Source organism: Amblyomma mixtum, chromosome 5 (genome assembly GCF_055824585.1).
Source record: "Amblyomma mixtum isolate Tamu chromosome 5, ASM5582458v1, whole genome shotgun sequence".
Taxonomy (NCBI): domain Eukaryota; kingdom Metazoa; phylum Arthropoda; class Arachnida; order Ixodida; family Ixodidae; genus Amblyomma; species Amblyomma mixtum.
In genome coordinates this window covers 65,698,183-65,718,459 of record NC_143016.1, presented here as the reverse complement: position 1 = coordinate 65,718,459, position 20,277 = coordinate 65,698,183, and the positions used below count along the sequence as shown (strand labels likewise).

Here is a 20,277-nt window from a genome sequence, read left to right as displayed (position 1 = left end):
ATTTTGCGACCATCTTGCAGGCGCCAGCACTTTCCTGCATTCAGTTACTCTAACCGTGGTTAGAGAAATTAAAAACAGTGGTTAATAGCAGTGTTTCGCAAGAATTCGTCCGTTGGTCATGCCATCGACTATTCACCAAATGTTTTGTAAAGCGTGCTTCACCTTTAGAAGAAAATTATTGCGGAAAAGGCAACTTCACAACTACACAGCCTCGGATGAGTGCGAAAACTCCGGTCCTTGACGGCGCTATCATAACGACTGCACTGAACATTATAATTAGTGAATTATTCAATATCAAAGCTGCACCCTAGATATAAGCACTCCATAAGAAAGGACAAATAAATAATTTCGCCAGGAACTGAATTGCCGCGGCCGTGGTAAGGATGGAAGTCACTGAATCATACTCATGAGCCGTGGACAGAGCTACTAAGCGCCGATACCGCTAAATGTAAACAAATGAAATGCGCAATTACGTCGCCACATATGTATCGAAAAATATGTGGACCATACTATGGAAAGCACGTAGAGAAACTGGGAGCGAGGTGCGCAAAGCCCTTCTTCGTAACGGGTGGCTTGGATTGACGAGTGCCTTTTCGTTGGCTATTTGACTGGCCTGTCGTCTCATTAAAGCATACAGTTAGCTGTGGGGATTAGCTAGCGCCTGTGTCCCAGCGGACGATGTGATTTACGATGAGACAGCTTTTTTTTTTCGTGTTAATGCGGCCGCTTGGAGTACAAAAGCTGGTTGTGGTAAGCCATCACCGCAAATTAACTAAAAAAAACTAGCAATAAAATAGCAAGCAACAAAAGAGAATGCACCAGGTAGTAAAATGTCATTTATGTTAAGCGCAACGTGTGGCCTTCCATAAAGCCAGCTCGCAAAAATGGCGCAGCAACTGCACGCTTTGTGCTGAGCGAGCTATCGACGATGACGAGTGTGTGTGAGTATGTATGTATGTATGTATGTATGTACAGGTGCCGTCAAAAGTAAATGGAAGGCAATATTCACCAAAAAATTTAATCATTGGCCCCCCAATTCATGCATCCTTGAATACATATGTGCAGCCTAATTGTAATTTTGCGAATTGCACTGTGCACCAACACCCATGAGCCATTATGCTTTAGATTTAAAGGAATTAATTTTTCTTCACGAAGTCGCCTTCCATTTACTTTTGACGGCGAGTGTATGTGTGTGTGTATGTATGTATGTATGTATGTATGTATGTATGTATGTATGTATGTATGTATGTATGTATGTATGTATGTATGTATGTATGTATGTATGTATGTATGTATGTATGTATGTATGTATGTATGTATGTATGTAGGTATGTATGTATGTGTGTGTGCGTGTGTGTGTGCGCGTATGTGCGCGCGTCCTTTGTAGAGAAGTCTGCAAAGTGCCACCATTGACAAACTGGTCAAAGAACTTCCGGCTCTTGCTAATGAAGTCTTCATTTATTTATTTAAGGTTTATTTAAGGTTTTTCAACGGAGGTAGTGCGTATATTAGCGGTTGATGACCTGCGTCTCGTTTTGCACTGGCCAGCGGGCTTACGGGCACCAAATCTAGGCCTTTCTAATCAGCTAATGACCTCAGTTTTGCTCCAACCCAGAGCCTCCCGCCAGCGACTTCGACGCATAGCTCTACAGATGTAAAGCGACTCTGCTGGAAAACCTACTCGCAAGACTGACAAAACGCCGGAAGAAAGGTTCGCCTGCGTTGTCGCCTGTCAGTAGTGCAGTTTTCCGGAGTTCGAGCTAACACTGTCGTACCCGGGGCTCTTTAAGGCGAGCTGTCCAATCAGCGCGTCCTGCCTGCCGCTGCTGCTTTTGTGGCGATGGGGAGCTTCTGCTGTAAATTAAATCACGTATGCGACGAAGGAAAGCAGTGTTTATTTTGCGTTACTTCTCGCTGTGCTGGCGGAGAGATAATTTGTTTGCGCCTTCCTTGGTACGCAACGTGTGCGTGCGTGCATGTGCGCGTGTGCGTATGCGTTCGTCTGTACGCAGCGATGATTCCGGTTTATGCACTCCTCTCGTCTGTATACTTCCGCTTCCGCCCTTTCCGCGCTCGCGGGAACCGGAGCGTTTCCGAGAGTTTTGCCGTTCGAGCGTGAACTGACGAGATTTGTCGGTCTGCGGCGCGTGAACCTGCACGCGTAAACGCGTTGCGTCGGTGCTGTTCTAGCGCCCCCAGTCTGTCCCTCTGGCTGCCAACATCCGTGAAATAGTGACAGAAAAAAAATACATCGTGACATCGCTCTATCAGCGCACTAAACTTTTCTTGCGTGCAACCTGTTAATGCGGCGTGTGTTTGCAGCTGGAACGAGGAAATGTACTGCCTTTAAAGGTGAGAATTACTGTTTTCGAGTGCCTGTTGAATTGTAAACACCTTGCCGTCACGTATCTATTGGACTTTGGGAGGCAATTTTCAACGCTTTATTAACCGAAGCACATACCAAAAGATCATTCAAATTCTTGAGACTCACTCCAGCTCACGACATGAGACCGTGTTATTTTTTTAGTGAGATCGTGTGATTCGCAACAACGTGAGAGAGAGGAAACTGGAGTCATCGCTAAAATATTTCGTACCTTTGCTCAAGTTATTTCTCACAATTTCATCCCTTTCAGCTCAGAATTTCGTCTTTGGCCTGCACTGTTCAACACTCATGCCACAATATTTTTTAATCCATCCGCGTAGGGAAATATTTTATGGATATGAAGTGACAAGACGTCGCGAACGAGGTTCTGAAGTTTAGATTAGATGCACTTTTGTATTTTCACCTGAGAATGTATTATGTTAATTTCTTAACTTTATCTGTCTGTTGCTAGCTCACTCTCTTGACTCGTAACCCATTTTTTTTTATTTCTGCAAGTTAACTCGCTCAGCCTCAATCCTCTCTCTGTCGCTAAGCAGATTAAAACTTTTTATCACCTAAAACTGCCTTCGTCAATCTTTACTGCAATGATGGCTTACTGCTGTGAAGTGCCCGCATTCTGAAAAATGAAAAAAAAATACATCCAACAATGAAGCTTAACAAAACAACCAAGCTCATTATCCTTTCTGGATCTAAATGGTTTCCTGCCGTGACAGCTTCATGGGACTAGACGTCAAGCAGGGATTTAACTACTTAACAAAGCACCTTAATTTAGACCGCCACTCATTCTCCCTCTATGAACTTCGAGTGGGTTCACTTTATGTTTGAATTCATTCTGCTTAGGTTTTAAGCTGCACCACTTGGAAGTCTGTAGGGACGCCGGAGACAGACGTGACGGCGAGGTGAATAATCTATGAGCGCCGCTTGAGAGCAACTTTTTTATATGTTTAGTCGTAACTTATTTTCCAAGAATAAAATTTCAACTGAGAGCACGAAGGCCTCATATAAAACAGTAATGCATTTCGTGATGGAATCATCAGACACGCGTCAAAGCCGAAAAAACATCCGCATAGAGACGGTGGGCGAGGGAATATCATTTACCACGCAGTAAAGCTGGAAGTCCATTATCGCTTTTGTACTTTTACAACGATTTTTGCCGCGATACATAAAAAAGCACCGGCTCACGCTGCCACGCTCAAACAAAAATCTACTTCAGCTCCTTGCCTCGGGCGACCATGAATTGGAAGCACGGAGTGCGTTGTTCCGGGTCATCGACGCTTTCCTGCCATCTGTGGAGCATCGGTTAAACGTAGAAATGCAGAAACGCTGCAGCGAAGAGCCGTTCGAAACGGCATTGTCGTAACATTAGAAACAAACGCTTAAGCAGCAGACGTGCGAAAGATGGCGCTCTGCAGCCAAGTGTTCCTTTGACGGAAGCTTTCGATGCTGCGTCAACCAGCGGTGACGCTCATCCATATCGTGTCTCGTCCCAAGAGGACTGGGTGCGACAGCTGCGAATGCAGCACCGCACGCGGTGGGCTCCTGCTTTAGTTATTTAAAGGGAGTGGTCCCACCAACGATTCTCTTTCTTCTATCTCGGGCTGCGTCTCTTTTCATTTTTCTTCATTCGTTCTTTATCCTCCCTGCCTGTTCCCATACGAGCGTAATTTGTGGCCCATTGCAATCATCTCACTCTGTCTCCAAGCACCAGGAATAGAAAGAAAAAGGAAAGAGAAAGCAAGCGAAGCGAATGAAGACAAAACGACGTTATAGACAATTTCTGCTTACGGCGGCACGCCATTAATCGGCGCCAGAGAAAGAGAGAGAGATAGAGAAAGAAGGGGGCTAGAAACAAAGCGAAAGCTACAAAGACGGATAAGAGATCTAGCGAATACGAGACGACCGGGCGGGTTACCTTCGGGTGCGTGCTGCCGCGAGCCCACAGAGCGACGAACGCGACGGGCCAAGCCCAAAATTGCCCCGACAACGGCTCATATATATACGGACACGTATATTCAAAAGACGGCCCACTGCGCTGGCGAGTGTGTGGTAGTTTCCCCTGCCCGTATTAGGACCGGCGCCCCGTCTGTCTGCCTCGATCCTCGCCCATTGTTATTCACGGCGAATGGAGCAAGAAGCGAGCCATTAAACGGGGTTCCTTCTTTCATTCGTCTTTTTTTCTCATGTTCAATTGATGCTTCGGCATTGATTTTGTCTTTGTTCTTGCGTGCGCATCTGTTTCGGATTGGACTGCTGGGTACAACGGCTGTGAGATGGGTCCGCGAGGATTGCATAAGTCCGTTTGCGGCCGAATGTTCGCGTTATCTGAAGAGAGAAAATAAAACAAGAGCCCTTCGCTATATCGACGGCCGCTACACGCCCCACAGCTCTCACTCGCGTGAGGGTGCGGTGGTCTCTGCCGCACGAGACCAACCGGAGTGCATTTCAGTTTGGGTTCCACTGCCCCCCCCCATCTCTGCTGTTTCTCTATTGTTCCGTCGTTCTCCCCCTTTCGTAGGAGATCGCTGTTTGTGTCAGGGCGCCGTGTGACTAGGACCGGCACCATGATGCCCTGCTAGCACGCACAGTCGCGCACACAAATACATACAAAGAAAAACGTGCTTGTGGGCGTCCTCGAGGTTCAACCCACCGCTGAGCGGTGTGCCCGCGGTCGCGGCGTGTGGCATAGAACAGCATCGAATCTCAACCGCGTACGTCACCGGTCGACGATGGACGAAGGGGGCTGTTGACGGGGGCGCATCGCGTGTGGCGGCCTTGGCTCTGGACGACCGCACACATGGGATGACTCAGCCTTTTCGGTTTGCATTTTGCGCAATAAGGGCAGGGGAAGGAAGAGTCGCGAGAGTAGAGGGGAACAGGGAGGGGGCGTGGCAGAGAAGCGGACGATTCGAGTTCGAATGACTCCCGCCTGGTGAGCCGGGACGTAATGACGAACAAAGGGGGGCGGAGGCGGCCACGTGTCATTGACTCGATGATACATGACGTGTCGTTTGCACACGAAGTCAATTATTTGGCGGGAGCGGGGGGTAAAAACAGAAAGTTCGGTGACCGCGGCGTGAATAATTAAAGAGGTCGAGAGAGGGAGATAGAGACAGAGCGTGCACAATTTTGGAGACCACCTGGGCTCTCTGGCTAGATATGTCGTAACAGCGCGTTCTGACTCTCAATGAAGGGTGTCGCAGTTCCCGTTTCAATAGCGAGCTCTGTACGAGACGTAAGCGTCTCGCTCAGAGGAGGGTTTCTTTGAGCGGTCTACGTGCTTGGTGTTTTCAGGGACACCAGGATTCTAGGAATGAATTCGGCGTTTAGATTACCTCTCTCCTACACAGCGCTACCACACTTTTTTCATATAAGATATATATAGTATGAAAACGCTACTACACAACGTAGCAATAACATGTAGGTGTTGTCACCAAAAACGACGAAAGCAGCCACTTGCGCTATAAATCATAGATCATGTCATACTACACGGCACTAAAATGCAATACACAGCAAGTGATTTGTTTTAATTGAACTGAAGTTTATTCGCATCAAGTACATGATGCAGAATGCATGGCGAAATATGTGTCGCAAGGGACAGCTCGATGGAGCCTTACGCCACCAGGTTTGCATATTTCAGGAATAAGTGATGTGTATAGAAATACGTGGGTACATTTTCAACAATTCTTCAGGATCGTTTTTATAGGATAAGAATTTCTTCTTTCTTCTCCAGAGTTGCATATGTCGAAATTAAATGGAAGCAAAGAGCGTGTCATATATCAGAATGATGACATTTCATGGCAGTATGTGGTGACTTCGCTGAACCTACACAAACGACTAAGCGATAGTTCATTTGCTGTGACAGCTAAGCTACTCCGAGCTATCAAACTATATTAATACACGGGGAATTAAACATGGTAAGAGAGCTCCCACGAACAAATAGCAAGCAAGGTAACTAGATATAGCCCTTGCTAGAGTGTGAGAATTCGTCTTGAATCTGTCGACGGTGTATAGCTCACTCTAAGCACCTACTCTAGTGCTAGCACACAAACCATGTGAAGTCAGCTGTCGAGGGCATGATTTCTCAGAATTCAGCCTCTACACAACTACTCTGTGGCAAGACAGCCTCCGCCCACCTCTCCTCCAACGACGTATTTGCGCTGGTTGCGTCCGCGCCACCGGAAATGAAGACCGCAGCGCCGGCAATAACCGATGACAGGTGTCAGCTTAGTGGTTGGGTCCCCTAGGTCAACGCGCGGTCATACTCTTGTGACGCCTGTCGGAAAACATGGATGCCCTTCTTGCCCTCTCTCCTCCCTTCCTCCTTGTCCTCTTGCAGATGAGATATCAGAGAGTTTGAGTATAGCGGGCTTTGCGTGATTGCGTGCTTAGCGGAACAGTGGGTCCAGAGTGCGCATGCGCAGAACATAAACTACGGAATAGCGTCAGCGTGAGCATGCAATTTTCAGAAGTTAGCGTTGCGGCAGTTGCGACTTATGCACACTTAACGTGAAAAAACGGGGGCGTCCTTCCAAGCGAGAGCCGGCCGCTTAAGGCCGAATAGACCGAGAAGCATTTGGCCGAGAAGCTTCAGGCGGAGAAGCTTTTGTATGTTTATCACTTCTGGATTTTTCACAATGCCGTCACAGAGAAGAAAACAAAAAGAGATTAAAGCTTCAAGGTCTCTTCCTCGCAGGACGCCTCCGGTTGCGTGTGAGGGGTATTTTCTTCTTAATAGCTCTTGTGGGGCTTTTATCCTGCGATGTGGCACGCCTAGTAGATGGCATTGACCTTTCTTTTAACGAGCAGGGCACGCCAGCATGGGCGCGAAAAATCTGCGTAGTAAAATCTAGTCTACCCCGTAACAGGCGCATATGCCACGACCTTTTCCCGAGAAAGGACTCAGCAGCTTTAATCAAAGCGCCAGAGAAGATGGCTCGAGAGCGAGAGAAAAGGGGGGGCGAACGTAAAGAAAGGGGAGGTAAAGGGTCTCTCGACGACTTTTCCAGCTTCAGGCTTGTCGCAGCAGCTCCACACTCGACGCACGTCTGCGCGTAAATGTTGAAGCCTGAAATTAGGGCGATACTCCACACTAGGTCTCCGCCACCCTCGCTGGCGTTAGCGCGCGGTGCCAGCTTCTTCGCTCTTTCATTTTGTTTTGTTGTGTTCATCATGTAGCCGTCCACGCACCTCGCTCGCTACCATCACCGCCATCTCGTTTACGTTGTTCACAACCGCCACAGCGTTCGTGTAAAGACGAGAGGAGACCCGTGCTTCGTGATTGCTGCCCTGACTACGCAAACCGCGAACTTCATGTCTTCTCTCCCACTCTCCTTCTTTCTCCCATCTTCGCCCACCTCTCCACTTTTCGTTTTCGCCTGTAATACTGGCTTTCTAACTTCTGCGGCACAGTATGTCTGTGTACACATGTAGAAAACGGGCCTTTTCGCCTTCCTGAGCGCCTCGCACTGACGGCTAGACGCCCGCAGCCACCGGTGCGGTAAAGACAACGTAAATGAACCGTAAAAAGGTTGTTCGCCCAGTACACGCAGCGCGCGGTACGCGGAGCCACCGCGAGCTGTTTTATACGAGCCGTCCGCGCCGAAGGAAAATGGGGAAATAAGCAGCAAAAGTTTTTACGGTTGTTGTTTTGCGTGACCTGAAAAACTAAGATCAACAAAGTGAGAATAAAATAACTCCGGTTAAAACAGAAGCGAGTGAAGATTGCGGGCGTTTGTACGGCATACCTTTCTGAGCCTCCTCTTTCTTGAGATGTGGGCTCCTGCGTTTTCCGCTGATTACGTTCGAGCACCCACTCGGTTTGGGCTCAGCTAAGTTCGCTCGCTGCTTGCCTCTTGCCTCTCTTATTCTGGGGAACCATGTCGCAACGCGTGCCTGCTGAGGAAAGCAGGCGCGCGCAGCTCGAGTTGTCGGGATGATTGAGAAGAGCAGAACGGAAAATTATAATGCGGAATGAACTGAGCACAGCGAGAAGATCCTCGCCGCGCTAGAAAACGTGATTTGTGTCACTGCCTCGAATTTCCATTTCTTGCTCAACACATGCCCCCCTCCCCCGTCTTATTCTTCTTCTACGCTGCACTTCACCGCCTGCATTGCTCTCAGCGGAATATAGATGAAAATGATTATTTAAAGTTGATGCAAATGATGCGCCATAGTAAGCTGGTATGGTTCAACGCAGTTCATCTTCTACGCAGCACTAAAGAGCGTTAATGCGAAGTGCTTCGGTTGAATTTGGCAATGCTACCGAGAAAGAGGATTGCGGGTGGCGAGAGCGGCGGAGCACGTGGTAAAACTCCCAGTCGCGAAGGAGGCTCACTAATCTTGGTTGTGAATGTAAGCCGAAGTACGCTAACAGCTGCTCGCTAACAAGTGCTGGTGTTTCGTAGTGCAAATTTAGAGCAGAAAACGGGACGTACATTTCGGGTACACATGCGTTGCTATAAACGATCTGAGTGATAAATGTCATACGGCGTCCTTCTCCGAAATAGTCTCCTTCGCAGCATTTTCTCAGCACCAAGGAGCCATCGTTTCGAAGATAGATAGTTCTTCTTAACGCATCCTTTATATATTTTAGCCCACAAGAAGCATGAGCAGAAGCGAGGCTACGCTCTAAAATGTGAAGATACTATTTACCGGTTTACAGCGAAGTTCTTTGTGCACATCGTATTTTTCTGCCGTGAAATGTTAAGGAATTAGAGGAGATTCTGCTTTCCATTCGGTATCATGTATTATATAGTCAAGGCGAAAATAGCAACCCTCCGCTCAACATTTTTCTAGTTTTTTTTCCTTTTTTTTCCTCGGATCCCCACAAAAGGCGACAGTTATGCACTCGATCTGTTTTTATTTCGGTAGCATATGCAGTAGCGCAAAGTGAGAATTTCAGTGTGAATTTCAACACATGATAATAGCTGGAGCACGGATGAAAAAGCAGGCCATGGTGGCCAGTGCCTGTGGCCAGTAAATGATGTACTGTGTTTCCCAGTTTACCGTGAAACGCCGAGCTGTTACTGTATGCACGGCTGCTTGCATCGCAGTATGTACCTCACTTGGGCAGAATGTCTGCGTACTTTAGTACAATGAGGAATCATAGCTCTTCTGTAACTCTGCAAGTACTCGCAACAGAAGTATGACATTTCTGCGCATTCGATGAAAACTACAGTCCTTGCCCTAAATCGCTCATCAGCAGTTTACGACGCTACATAGGTCAGTCTCTTAGAGTGCGTTCTGCTTCTGGTAACGAGCTCGCGAGTCTGATGCTCGACCATGGCGACTGCCATTCGTTGTAGATAAAATGCGATAACAACCACGCGCTTCGATCTCGTTACACGACAAGAACTCAGTGAGTGAAGGCGCTCTGTACTGCGTGACATGCTTATCAGCGTGCGTGAAACTTTGGCATTTGCAGATCGATTGAGATTATCCATAAACTTAAATGCATTTGTTTGAGAACCAAATGAGGTTCCTGTATGTTTTGCTTTGTTTCGTGCCATTATCAAGAGGCAACGCGTTGCCGGCCAGCAGCACATGGAGAGATTGCCGCTTTCGGTTGAAGAGTATTTTAATGCCCCCTGTTACGAAACTGAGACTCAAAACACCACCATTACCTACAGCTCATCTCCGGAGACCTTGAAGCGAATAGTGGCGCCACCTGTCATCTAGGGTGTAACCTACTGGTGTTACTGTGAAGATTTTTATTTTTTCAATTAACTATACGCTTGCAGCCACCCCGATGAGTTTGTTGTTTATGACAAGAGGGGCTGGCAGTCAACTAGTTCTGCGCAGTCTCCAGAACCGCCAGTGACGCTGTTGTTTGCGTACCCCTGTTCTTGCAGTGAAGCCATCCATGGTGCGCATCCGGTCCAAGCAGCGCCCTCTGGCGGCCGGACTGCCGGCGGAGATCGAGTGCGAGGCTGCCGGCTCTCGTCCGCCGCCCGTCATCACCTGGTGGCGCGGCAAGGCAAAGATATCCGCCGACCACGTAAAGGTACGCCCTTCTCCCGTGCTGTCACCTACGCTGTTCTTACGTTCCATCCTTTCGTAGTAATAGCCGGCTACCGTGTACCAGCTATAACTAAGTGATGTTTGTTGTAGTTCACGCTTCTTTATTTAGTGCTGCAACAGTCATAATGCACCGTACAGACACGATCAGTGTGAAAGAGAGCGTTTTGTGTTTGTCGAACTTTAAAAGTCATTAATGCGAATATATACTTGAGCGAAAAGTGCTTCATATAAACAGTATGATGTTCATACATGCTTGAGTAGTAGTCGTTGGCACCATACTTCATTGATCTTTAGATCTATCGCAAATCATTCGATTAGTACCCCTTTGATGATGATCATCATAACAACGATATTTTCCTTGAACACGGAAAATAGAATTATCGTGACGAAAATCATGCGAAGGAAAATCACCTGTTCGTGATTTTGAGACTTCTGAAGCAGCAAGGCAAACTGTACGAGTTCCATCGGCAGCACGCTTACGTGCAAACGCGGCCAAAGCGCAGCACTCTCTGTAATCTAAGTAATGGCTTCACCCCTTGCACTCTGAAAAACAGAAACAAAGCACACAGTTGAAGACTAGGTGGTAATCACGTTTGCCCTTTCTGCCCCCCAGAATAGATGTCCCAATTCAATCACGTGCTTTTTCCCGGCCCCGTTTTATTCCTTCTCTCGATAAAAGTAAACTGTAAACAGAAATATGAGAGAACCCGTAGCTCTGTCTTAGTAGAAGGATGATCATGCGTATCAACTTTTTACATAAGGGAGTAATTATTCATAACGATCTACCTAAACGCAGCCATACGGCTGCGAAAGAAAGCAGTGAAGTTATCTGCTATTTTATTGTTGTCTTCTCTCTGTTTGTTCGCGCATCTGTGTAACCTCACTTTTTCTACAGTACGGTCCCTGATAGTCAGCACGTTTGTGAGAAGTTGGACGCAACAGGAACTTCGTTCCTCTGGGCTTAGCTGAAATACCTTTTTTCTGTCTCCAGCTCCTTTTTCTGGGGATGATTCTGGCTGCAATAGTTCACTCTGGACAATGTTTCCGTGTTTAACAACTATTTTCATGTTAACAAGTGGTACCGCTTTCTTGGCATACTTCTACGTTGAAAATCTACATTTAAAATTACTCTTCATACTGACCTTTTTCATGCTCAACACCCGCAGGTGATGCCCATAGGAAACCGTGTCTTCTCTGTGGTCGCCTACACTCCGACAAGAGAGGACAATGGCAAGCGACTTCGCTGCGTCGCCGAAAACCCCAACATCGTGGGAAGTTTCATCGAAGCTTCGTACAGTCTGGATGTGCACTGTGAGTACAAATTGCTTCTGCTGTTGAAAACGTTTATTGACTTAATTGAGCATGAACTACGTGGTTGGAGTCCCTATTTCAGGATTCCATTGTTAGAAACTGCTACGACGGCCCTGTTTACAAGCCATTTCTGGTACTCAGGGCCACTGTTCAGCAGGGTGGCCTCCCATTCGTTAGCGGTTGGGGAAAGCAATGGATGCACTCTATGCAAGGAATGATTCATAGAACACATATTACATAACATACGCACCATGTTACGCATCTTACATAGCACACGCACACATCTCTTACCAGTGTACTTAGTGACTGAAAGGAGCCATTCTGTTTTGCTGCTAATATTGACACGTTATTTTTTTGCTTACCCTAAGTGACCAGTGTTCATCCCCCCGTCAGTCACCAGATTAAAACAAAACACAGAGCTCGCATGCATGCCTCTATACGCACGAGACAGAGTGCAACACAGCCAGGGACAATTCGCCTTAACTTCGTAAACTTTAGCTGGGAGGAGCCGCTGTCAATATCTCCCCGGCATTCATCGCTAAGGACGCACACATATTACGGTAGAATCCCATCCTTCCAGACAGCCTCGAGATACAATGTATGCACAGACCTTAGACGAAATGTTGTTCACTGACGATCATCGACAATTGTCTCACGCGAAATACCAGTCCTGCGTTCCTTAAAATTCATGTTCCCATATACCAACGGCACGATCATGCCAGCTGAGCATGGATTCTGGGGGAACCAATCATGGATTGTGACACCTCCCACGTTCAGCGCTGAGAATAAGTGCGGCCAGGTTGTGCCTACGGTACAGTTTCTTCATGGACTCACCATGTCTGTGCAAGGTCAAGCACTTCTCAATCCCAGACCGCGCCTGCCTACTGCCCAAACTCCTCCCCCCCCCCCCCCCCCCCCAAAACAAAAAAAAAAAAACTGTGGCTAGATCAATAGCATTGGCGTAACCCTTTTTTTGTGGTCCCGAATCCTCAAGTCATCCGTATCAAAACATCCGAACGCTATTTGTCGATTGTAATTAGATAACGCTGTCTTGAAAGAATGGCGACGAAACTCGCGATTAGTGCAAAGTACGTAACCTTTGTGATGAACCTTCTTTATGATGACCCCGGCGCAGACAAGCCCCTGGTGACCCTACAGCTGGGCAAGCGGCTTCGGCTGGAGGAGATCTACGAGGGCCAGGACGTCTACCTGGAGTGCAGCATCGACGCCAATCCGCGTGTGAGCGAGGTCATCTGGCGCTTCGAGGGCAACCAGGACGTCCACTCGGACCCCGCGGCCAAGGTCATCACGAGCAACCAGTCGCTCGTGTTCCAGGCCATCCAGAGGCTGAACGCGGGACGCTACACCTGCGTCGCCATCAACACCGAGGGCGAGTCGGTCAGCAACGAGCTTCAGCTCAGAGTGCAGTGTCAGTATCTCCTCCCTTCGCGATCAGCTGTTTTGCTCAAAAGAAACAAATATAGGTTTACGTAGACTCGCCGCCATTTGTAGAGAAAGAATACCGTAACAATGGGAGCTAGTCGGCACCCACTGCGCACGAAAGCGACATCACAGAAACAATGAAATAAATTTGTTACCGAGCCCAGGTATCTCATGAAGTTTTGCTGCGTACTGTGCACATCAGCCTTCCAGCTGTAGTGATTGCTCTTTCATTGACGGCTCTTATATTGTTTCATGTGGGTGCATTTACAGCAAGCTTTAGCTTTCCTGAGACTTTGCAGTCAACATGCACAGAGAAAAGTTAGACGTTTGGTCTAACGTTCCGGACATCCTAGAAGCTCGTCTCCGCCAAACTCTTGCCTCGGCAGTTTTAAGCATGCCTTCTACTCAGACCTCTTGCGCAGCTCTGCCGCATACCCCTTCCCCATCGTTCCGCGCAGACTCCCCGGTGTGTTCTCTGCGTCAGCGCGTCGTGTACCCGGCAGCGGCGCACGAGATGCTGCAGGTGTCGTGCGACGTGGACGCGCACCCGTCGGCCGTCAGCTTCCACTGGGCCTTCAACGGCAGCCTGCGCAGCCACGAGCTGCAGACGTTCGTGTCCGAGGGGAGCCGCAGCATCGCTTCGTACGTGCCGCGAGACAAGGCCGACTACGGCACCCTCCTCTGCTGGGCCGTCAACAAGATCGGCCGCCAGAAGGAGCCCTGCCGATTCCAGATCGTCCCCATCGGTCAGTCAGCGGCGCACACGTCTTTTCCTGGTGTCCTTCCTCCTTACTCCACCCCTTTCTTCATTTATTTCCTTTCGCTCCTCCTCTCCCCTTTCCCCCAATGCAGGGTAGCCAACCGGAACACCATTCCCAAGTAGCATAGCTAGTCGGCCCAATATTGGAAACGTATTGGTAAAGGCCGGCCTTAGAAAGGACCAGAGTGAAACCATCCAATTGCAATATGGGGCCGATTACCTCTGCCATTAGGCTAGCTTCCCTGCATACCTCTTTCATCTTTCTGTCTCTCACTCTCTTCTTTTACAGCGTTAGTAGTTCTGAGGTCGTTCCTCAAATATGTGGCTTCTGCGGCGCCGTCCGCATTGCCCTGCGGGCACCCTGCGCTCCCCAAGGGTGCCCCCATTAACCTTAGCCTCCACTGCGGTGGTCTTGTGATTAAAGGCTGAACTCCATGTAAGCAAAAACTCACGCGAACGCGAACGCGACAGCGGCAAGCGACGAGCGACGCCGTCGCGCGAAGCGAAATGCCCGTGTCGCTCGGACCTGCACTCACGTCGCCCGGAAGTAGCTAACGCGATTAGCCAATATCAGCTAACCCGGCAGGTTACGTCACTACCGGGCCTCTTGGAGGGCGGCCGGGCCTCCTGCTTCACCACCGATTCGACGTTGTCGCTAGGCTGTGCCCCACGTTCACGGCAAACTAAATGCTCACGAAGCTTTCGCTTTCTCTGAACTTGCGTCAACCACAACATTTTAGCGATAAAACACCCCAGATTTTCAGATTGCTTGTTGTGCTGCTAGGCTTAGCGAGTATGCGTCGTTTGAGGTCAGAAAGCGCGCGAGGTTCAAACAGGTGTGCGCCCCACGTTCAGGCAACATGGCGGCGCCCGTGACAATAACATAAAATGACATGCAATGACATACAATGACAAAGCTGTAAACACGTTTTATTTGACATTTTTCTGCCCAAAATTTTAATCCTTGCGAATAATGTGACTCTTGTTATAAACGCAAACAGCTTTGCGATGTATTATGCCAGCAACACTGATGGTCGTCTCCATTTCGCGTTCGCGTTGTCGCTATGCATGGAGCTTGGCCGGTGGGCGAAGGAGCGACAGCCAGCCGTAGTCGCCGCGCCGCCTCGTCGCGTCGCTTACTTTTTCGCGTACATGGAGCTCAGTCTTTAAGCGGGAGCTTTTCTTAACTGTTTCATTAGTTTTGCGCTGTTAGCGTCGGTGTCCGCAAGCCTACCGCCGGGCACCCACGGATAAAACTGCACCTTCGGGCAGCGACAGGAAAAATGCATCTCCGACATACGAGTCCAGCACCTCACTGCCAGGACCCTTCGCACTCGGAAAACTAGGCTTTTATTTCCGTATGTTTACATTTCTTCGCAACAAGACAGCTAATGGTGGATAATTCGGGGTAGAAACTGTAACCAGCAGCTGTGGCGAAGTGGTTAGAGGGCTCGCCTGCTGGGCCCAAAGACGTTGGTTCAGTCCTGGCGTTGGTTCAGAAAAGTCGCCGAAAACTACATGACAACGTAGCCGACTGATCGGTACTTGACTGTTGTATCAATGTAATCGGCGCGGCCTGCCATGCGGACAAAGGTTTGCAATGTGTATTTTTCACAAGCTGCACAAGACATGCACACGAAAAATCACAACGGTGTCGTACGAAAAAAGAAGTCGATCAGAGGTTTGATGTCAATGGGCGACGCGAAAGGCAGAGAAATGTTTCAGAACCAAATGAATGCTACAACAGAATTTTCAGGAATCAACGTAAAGGTGCTGAACCGGTTCCAAACAGCATGGCTTTGTTGTTTCGGCATGAGAACAGTAAGCGACTTTCAAACGTGAATATTCATTATGAACGGGACAAAATTTGTTTTCGGTCGATCATTCATCGCGCACAGAGTAGAGGACAAAGTATATATCTGTATATGTGTAAAGTATATATATCTGACCAGACCTAATACTATGCCGCGCCTGTAGCTGACACTGTAGTGTGATTTTAAAGCATTACATTTCGTGTACCTGCTGCTTATCCTGCATGAAAAAATATTTTTAACGACGGAATAAAACAAAACCGGCACAACTCGCGTTTAACTGAGCGAAGGCTCTGATCAGTGTACAAATCTCGGTGCTAATGAAGGCGACACTTAATAGAGTAGTGAAAAAAGGTTATTTATTTTAAGGAAGACTGCAAACGCCTCAGGGGTTATTTCTTTTTCAAGTACCTGCTAGGCATAACGGCTGACGCAAATTAATCAACGAGGCTTTTCTGCAGCGGCAAATTTATTCCCTCAAGCCATCCACAGGCTAGAGTTAACGACATTTTTAAAAAAGAATCTGTTGATACGCTGCTTTTGTTATACCTCCGAGATATTTATCAGGAGCCGTTTAGTTCTTTACCTACAGGTTAATAGTTCCTTTATTTTCTTAGTAGTGCCTGTAAAAGCACAAAGCCAACTTCGAAATTATTAAGATTGAATACTTTTTTGAATTACTTTGTCACAGGCTTTTAATCTATGGATAAACACCTTGCGCTTGATGGCTGTCGCTCACGCAAAGATTTTGTTCCTCCTGGAGTAGAAAGGACAGCTCCGCTCTTTTGTGATCAGCTTCCTTCCACATTCTTGAACGGAGTTTGGATCACTCGTTTTAAAGAATGAACGCGAGTTAACAATTTATTAGTTAAAGTCCGGAGATGGAAATGTACTAGGGGCAATGCATATAATGTATAGAGTCACTATGTGAATGCCAGGACACGAAAAACTCGCAGCAGCATGAAATAGACAAACGTGGTTTGGGAACGTGAAGAAGTTTGTTGGGAAAAGGTGGCCGCGGATGACGAGTAATTGAAGTTCACTGGCAAAGTCCTTGTCCTCGAGGGTGTATTTAATTCAAACGGTAATGTTAACGATATAACTTTTGCCAAAGTTATCGTCCAACCTCTACTTTTTTTTTTTTTTGCTATTCCTGTACCAGTAGCTGGTGCCGCGAACATCAAACCTTGTAGCGAGCAAGCTGAGTATGTCGTAGTCCACCGTTTCAAGGATTTAGTGGTAAAGAGACAACAGAATTAGCCAGAAGTAATTCGCTACGCAATCCGGCCTGTGCTGTTTACACCAACACAAGCGGTGAATACAAAATTTAGAGTAATTACGAGGGCTGGTTACATTTAAATTACGCACTTCTCGGATTTTTCGACGAGAAAATAGGGTTCAGAATGAATTTTGTGTATAAAATTTTCGCTAGGGAAAGGGAGGTGACCAGCCTCCCACACACCTTATATCCCCCTCGCCCTAAATCCGCCCCTGGACCGCCTTGCGGTTGACATCAGACGTGTTTGATTCTTTAGATGGGCGATGATCTTTTGTGACTGGTATCGCAAAAAAAAAGTATGTTCTACTTTTAAGTAAAAATCGTATTTGCATTATTCCTACTGAAAGCATTATCGGTGCTTTCCGTCTACAATGAAACTAAGCGTTGTCTTGCTCCAGTTTTGAGCTGCTATCTACTGCAGTCCTACTTTCACTTTGTGAAAAAAAAGGATAACTAATAAAAGGCAGGATACCCAATGTACAACCAAAGTCTCGTGTGCTATTAGGGGATGAACGTAATCTGAGGTTTTCTAGCCAGAAAAAGTCACACTTCACCCGTAGTTTACAACCGGTGGATACTACCGCCAGCTGTTCAATACCTACACGTGCAGTTGCGCTGAAGTTTATACTTTTTATCGACCACTCGAGAGAGTGACTGAAGAAAGCCTTGGAACAAAGCAAAAAACAAAAAACAAACCCCACAGCCATACAGTACAAGAATGTGTTTCTATGGATAGAAAAAAAAAGAAAAGGAAAATATTTTTTACAGCAGCTTTCGATCTCCCACTTTCTAGCGTGGTAACAATACCCGGAAAAAGCGAGAAAATATCACGACTCTATCCCGTTTTTTCTCGATTTATATCCGTGTATATGCACTGGCCCAACACATCATCGCCTCCGCAGCACGACGCCCCGAACAGGCAGGGAGCGCGGACAATCTGTATTGATGCACTGGGCCGGCCGGTAAGCGCGCAATTTCGATTCACAACGCTCGCACGTTGGACCGCTTGTTCCATCATCGCCCGGCGGGCAGCAGGCGTCGGGAATGGGGTCGGGCTCGGCCCGGCGTTCGATGCAGCGACAACGACGTTACGGCCTGCACCAGCGGCGGAGCAACAACTTGGCCGACGAACTCCGGGAATAAGCGGCGGGGTAGGAGGGAAGAAAGCTCGGGCACTTATAAATATTCACTCGCTCATATACGACGTTCGCCTTCCTGAGAGCAAGCTTGATGCACACGTGCGCACGAGTGCGTGCGTGCGAGTTTTTTTGTGAATGAACGTGTGAGTGCGTTTTCCCGGATGAGGCAAAGGCGTGGGTGATGGACGCACACTCCTCATGCTACATAAGCCAGAAAGCGAGGGAGAGAAAGAGAGAGAGAGCGAAGGGAAATGCAAGCAAGCGCACGACAGCGGGGGCTGCCGACGGCAATGCGCGAACTCGTGGAGTGATCGACGTTCGCTGGCGACCCCCTCTTCCCTTCTTATCGGCTCCCCAAACCCTCTTTTCCTCTATTTCCCGCTGCGCCAGCCGCCGTCAACGCGCCGGCGAAAAACGCTGCCTGAGAAACCGGGGCCTTTCTGCGTACCAAGTTAGCGCTAATTACGGCTGTCTCGTTAACTGCCTTCTTAACCGAACGCGCGAGGCCGGGATGGCGGCAGCCGCCGACGAATTTGATGGAGCAGCGCGAACTCGGCACCCTGAGCGTTCTTTTTTCATCTCTTCCATCTTCGCTGGTTTAGCTCTCTTCGTTTATACCTCGGGCAGCTCAGCGCACTTTACCCTCTCTCTACCCTCCCCCCTCTCTCTCTCTCTCTCTCTCTCTGTATTACTGCCGTCGCTCCGCGACGTGATTGGCTGTGCCGGGTGATCGCACAGCTAGGCATGCTGCACAAACACCACTCATCCGTCTCACGATGGCCAGTGCCGTATGTTGATTTATGGGCGCCAGGCCTGGCCTGCTGGGGGCAGAGAGGAGAACGAGGAGCACCGGCTTGCCTTCCTCGAGAGCCGGTGCTGCCTCGGGAGAGATGGAACAGCGATGCGATGGAAATGACGGCATACGCGTATGCGGCGGCCACCGATAGGAAAGAGGCTGCCAGGAACGGAGACACAGCATCGTATCGTGACCCCTAACAGCGGACTGCTTTTAGTGGATCATCGACTTTTCCGTCGGGCTATTAGCCTGGCCTGCAGCGACCGATGCGTTACGCACGCTTCGCTCATGCTCGTCCCTATCCTTTTTCTTGTACTTCTTCTCCTTCTTCGTTTTTATATTATTATTTTTCTTTGTGAGAGCATTTTTCCCGCTTCCACTATTTTTGTCTCCTGAGGGAAGAGTGGAAAGTTTGCGAGCCGCAAAAGTATGGTGTATTTTTTTCCGACTTCTAGCGACCTGTTTTTGGTGCTAATGCATATGCATGCAATATATATATATATATATATATATATATCGTAAGAAAGGCGTGATCAAAGTTCGAAGACCGAGGCTCACTCACGCAGTTGGATCTGTACTTCGTAATCTTACTTCGTCTCTCTTCCCGATATGGAGTGCGGATCGCATATTTAAATTCAGACGGTCTAGGTTCTTGCACTTCCTGTTCGCCGCCTGCTTATAAGCCGCCGCGGTGGCTCAGCGGTTACGGTGCTCGGCTGCTGACCCGAAAGACGCGGGTTCGACCCCGGTCGCGGCGGCTGGAATTTCTTTGGAGGAGAAATTCTAGAGGCCCGTGTACTGTGCGATGTCAGTGCACGTTAAAGAACCCCAGGTGGTCGAAATTTCCGGAGCCCTCCACTACGGCGTCTCTCATAGCCTCAGTCGCTTTGGGACGTTAAACCCCATAAACCATAAACCCTAAACCAAACCTGCTTATAAGCTGCAGTATTGAAGTCCTTCCTAGCAAGGGTTTAGCGGCTTGCTGTGAGTTCTTTCATTTTAGTGAAAATCTTGACCTAACAATACATCTAACGCTGTTTTCCATTCTGGTTTTAAACTCAGCCGACTCGTTTATGCGTAATCTTAAATTGAATAGACATCGAGAAATAAACGAAGAGAACAATGCGCGGTGTGTACAGTATAGTCACCAGTTAAACCCTTCAGTCTATGCGAACCACGTGAAAATAGGGCCTTAACCACTTTCCCTTTTTTCTAATATGAACAAAAGGCAAAACGATATGCCCATTTGATTTTCTTTAAAAATACATGATACGATTTTTCGGTCGATTCAAAGCGCTGAAAAACGACTACGTATAGATGTTTTTTTTTTCGTTTT

At 48.1% G+C, this 20,277-nt stretch overlaps 1 protein-coding gene across 1 annotated transcript in view; it reads left to right on the top strand.

Moving 5' to 3' along the window:
* LOC149342485 (roundabout homolog 3-like) overlaps positions 1-20,277 on the top strand; it is a 307,670-nt gene that overhangs the window by 271,740 nt on the left and 15,653 nt on the right. The window contains exons 5-8 of the mRNA XM_089544885.1: positions 10,234-10,385; positions 11,569-11,713; positions 12,849-13,142; positions 13,615-13,902. Of these exons, the coding sequence (XP_089401011.1) occupies positions 10,234-10,385; positions 11,569-11,713; positions 12,849-13,142; positions 13,615-13,902 (879 nt within the window). The remainder of the gene's footprint in view (positions 1-10,233; positions 10,386-11,568; positions 11,714-12,848; positions 13,143-13,614; positions 13,903-20,277) is intronic.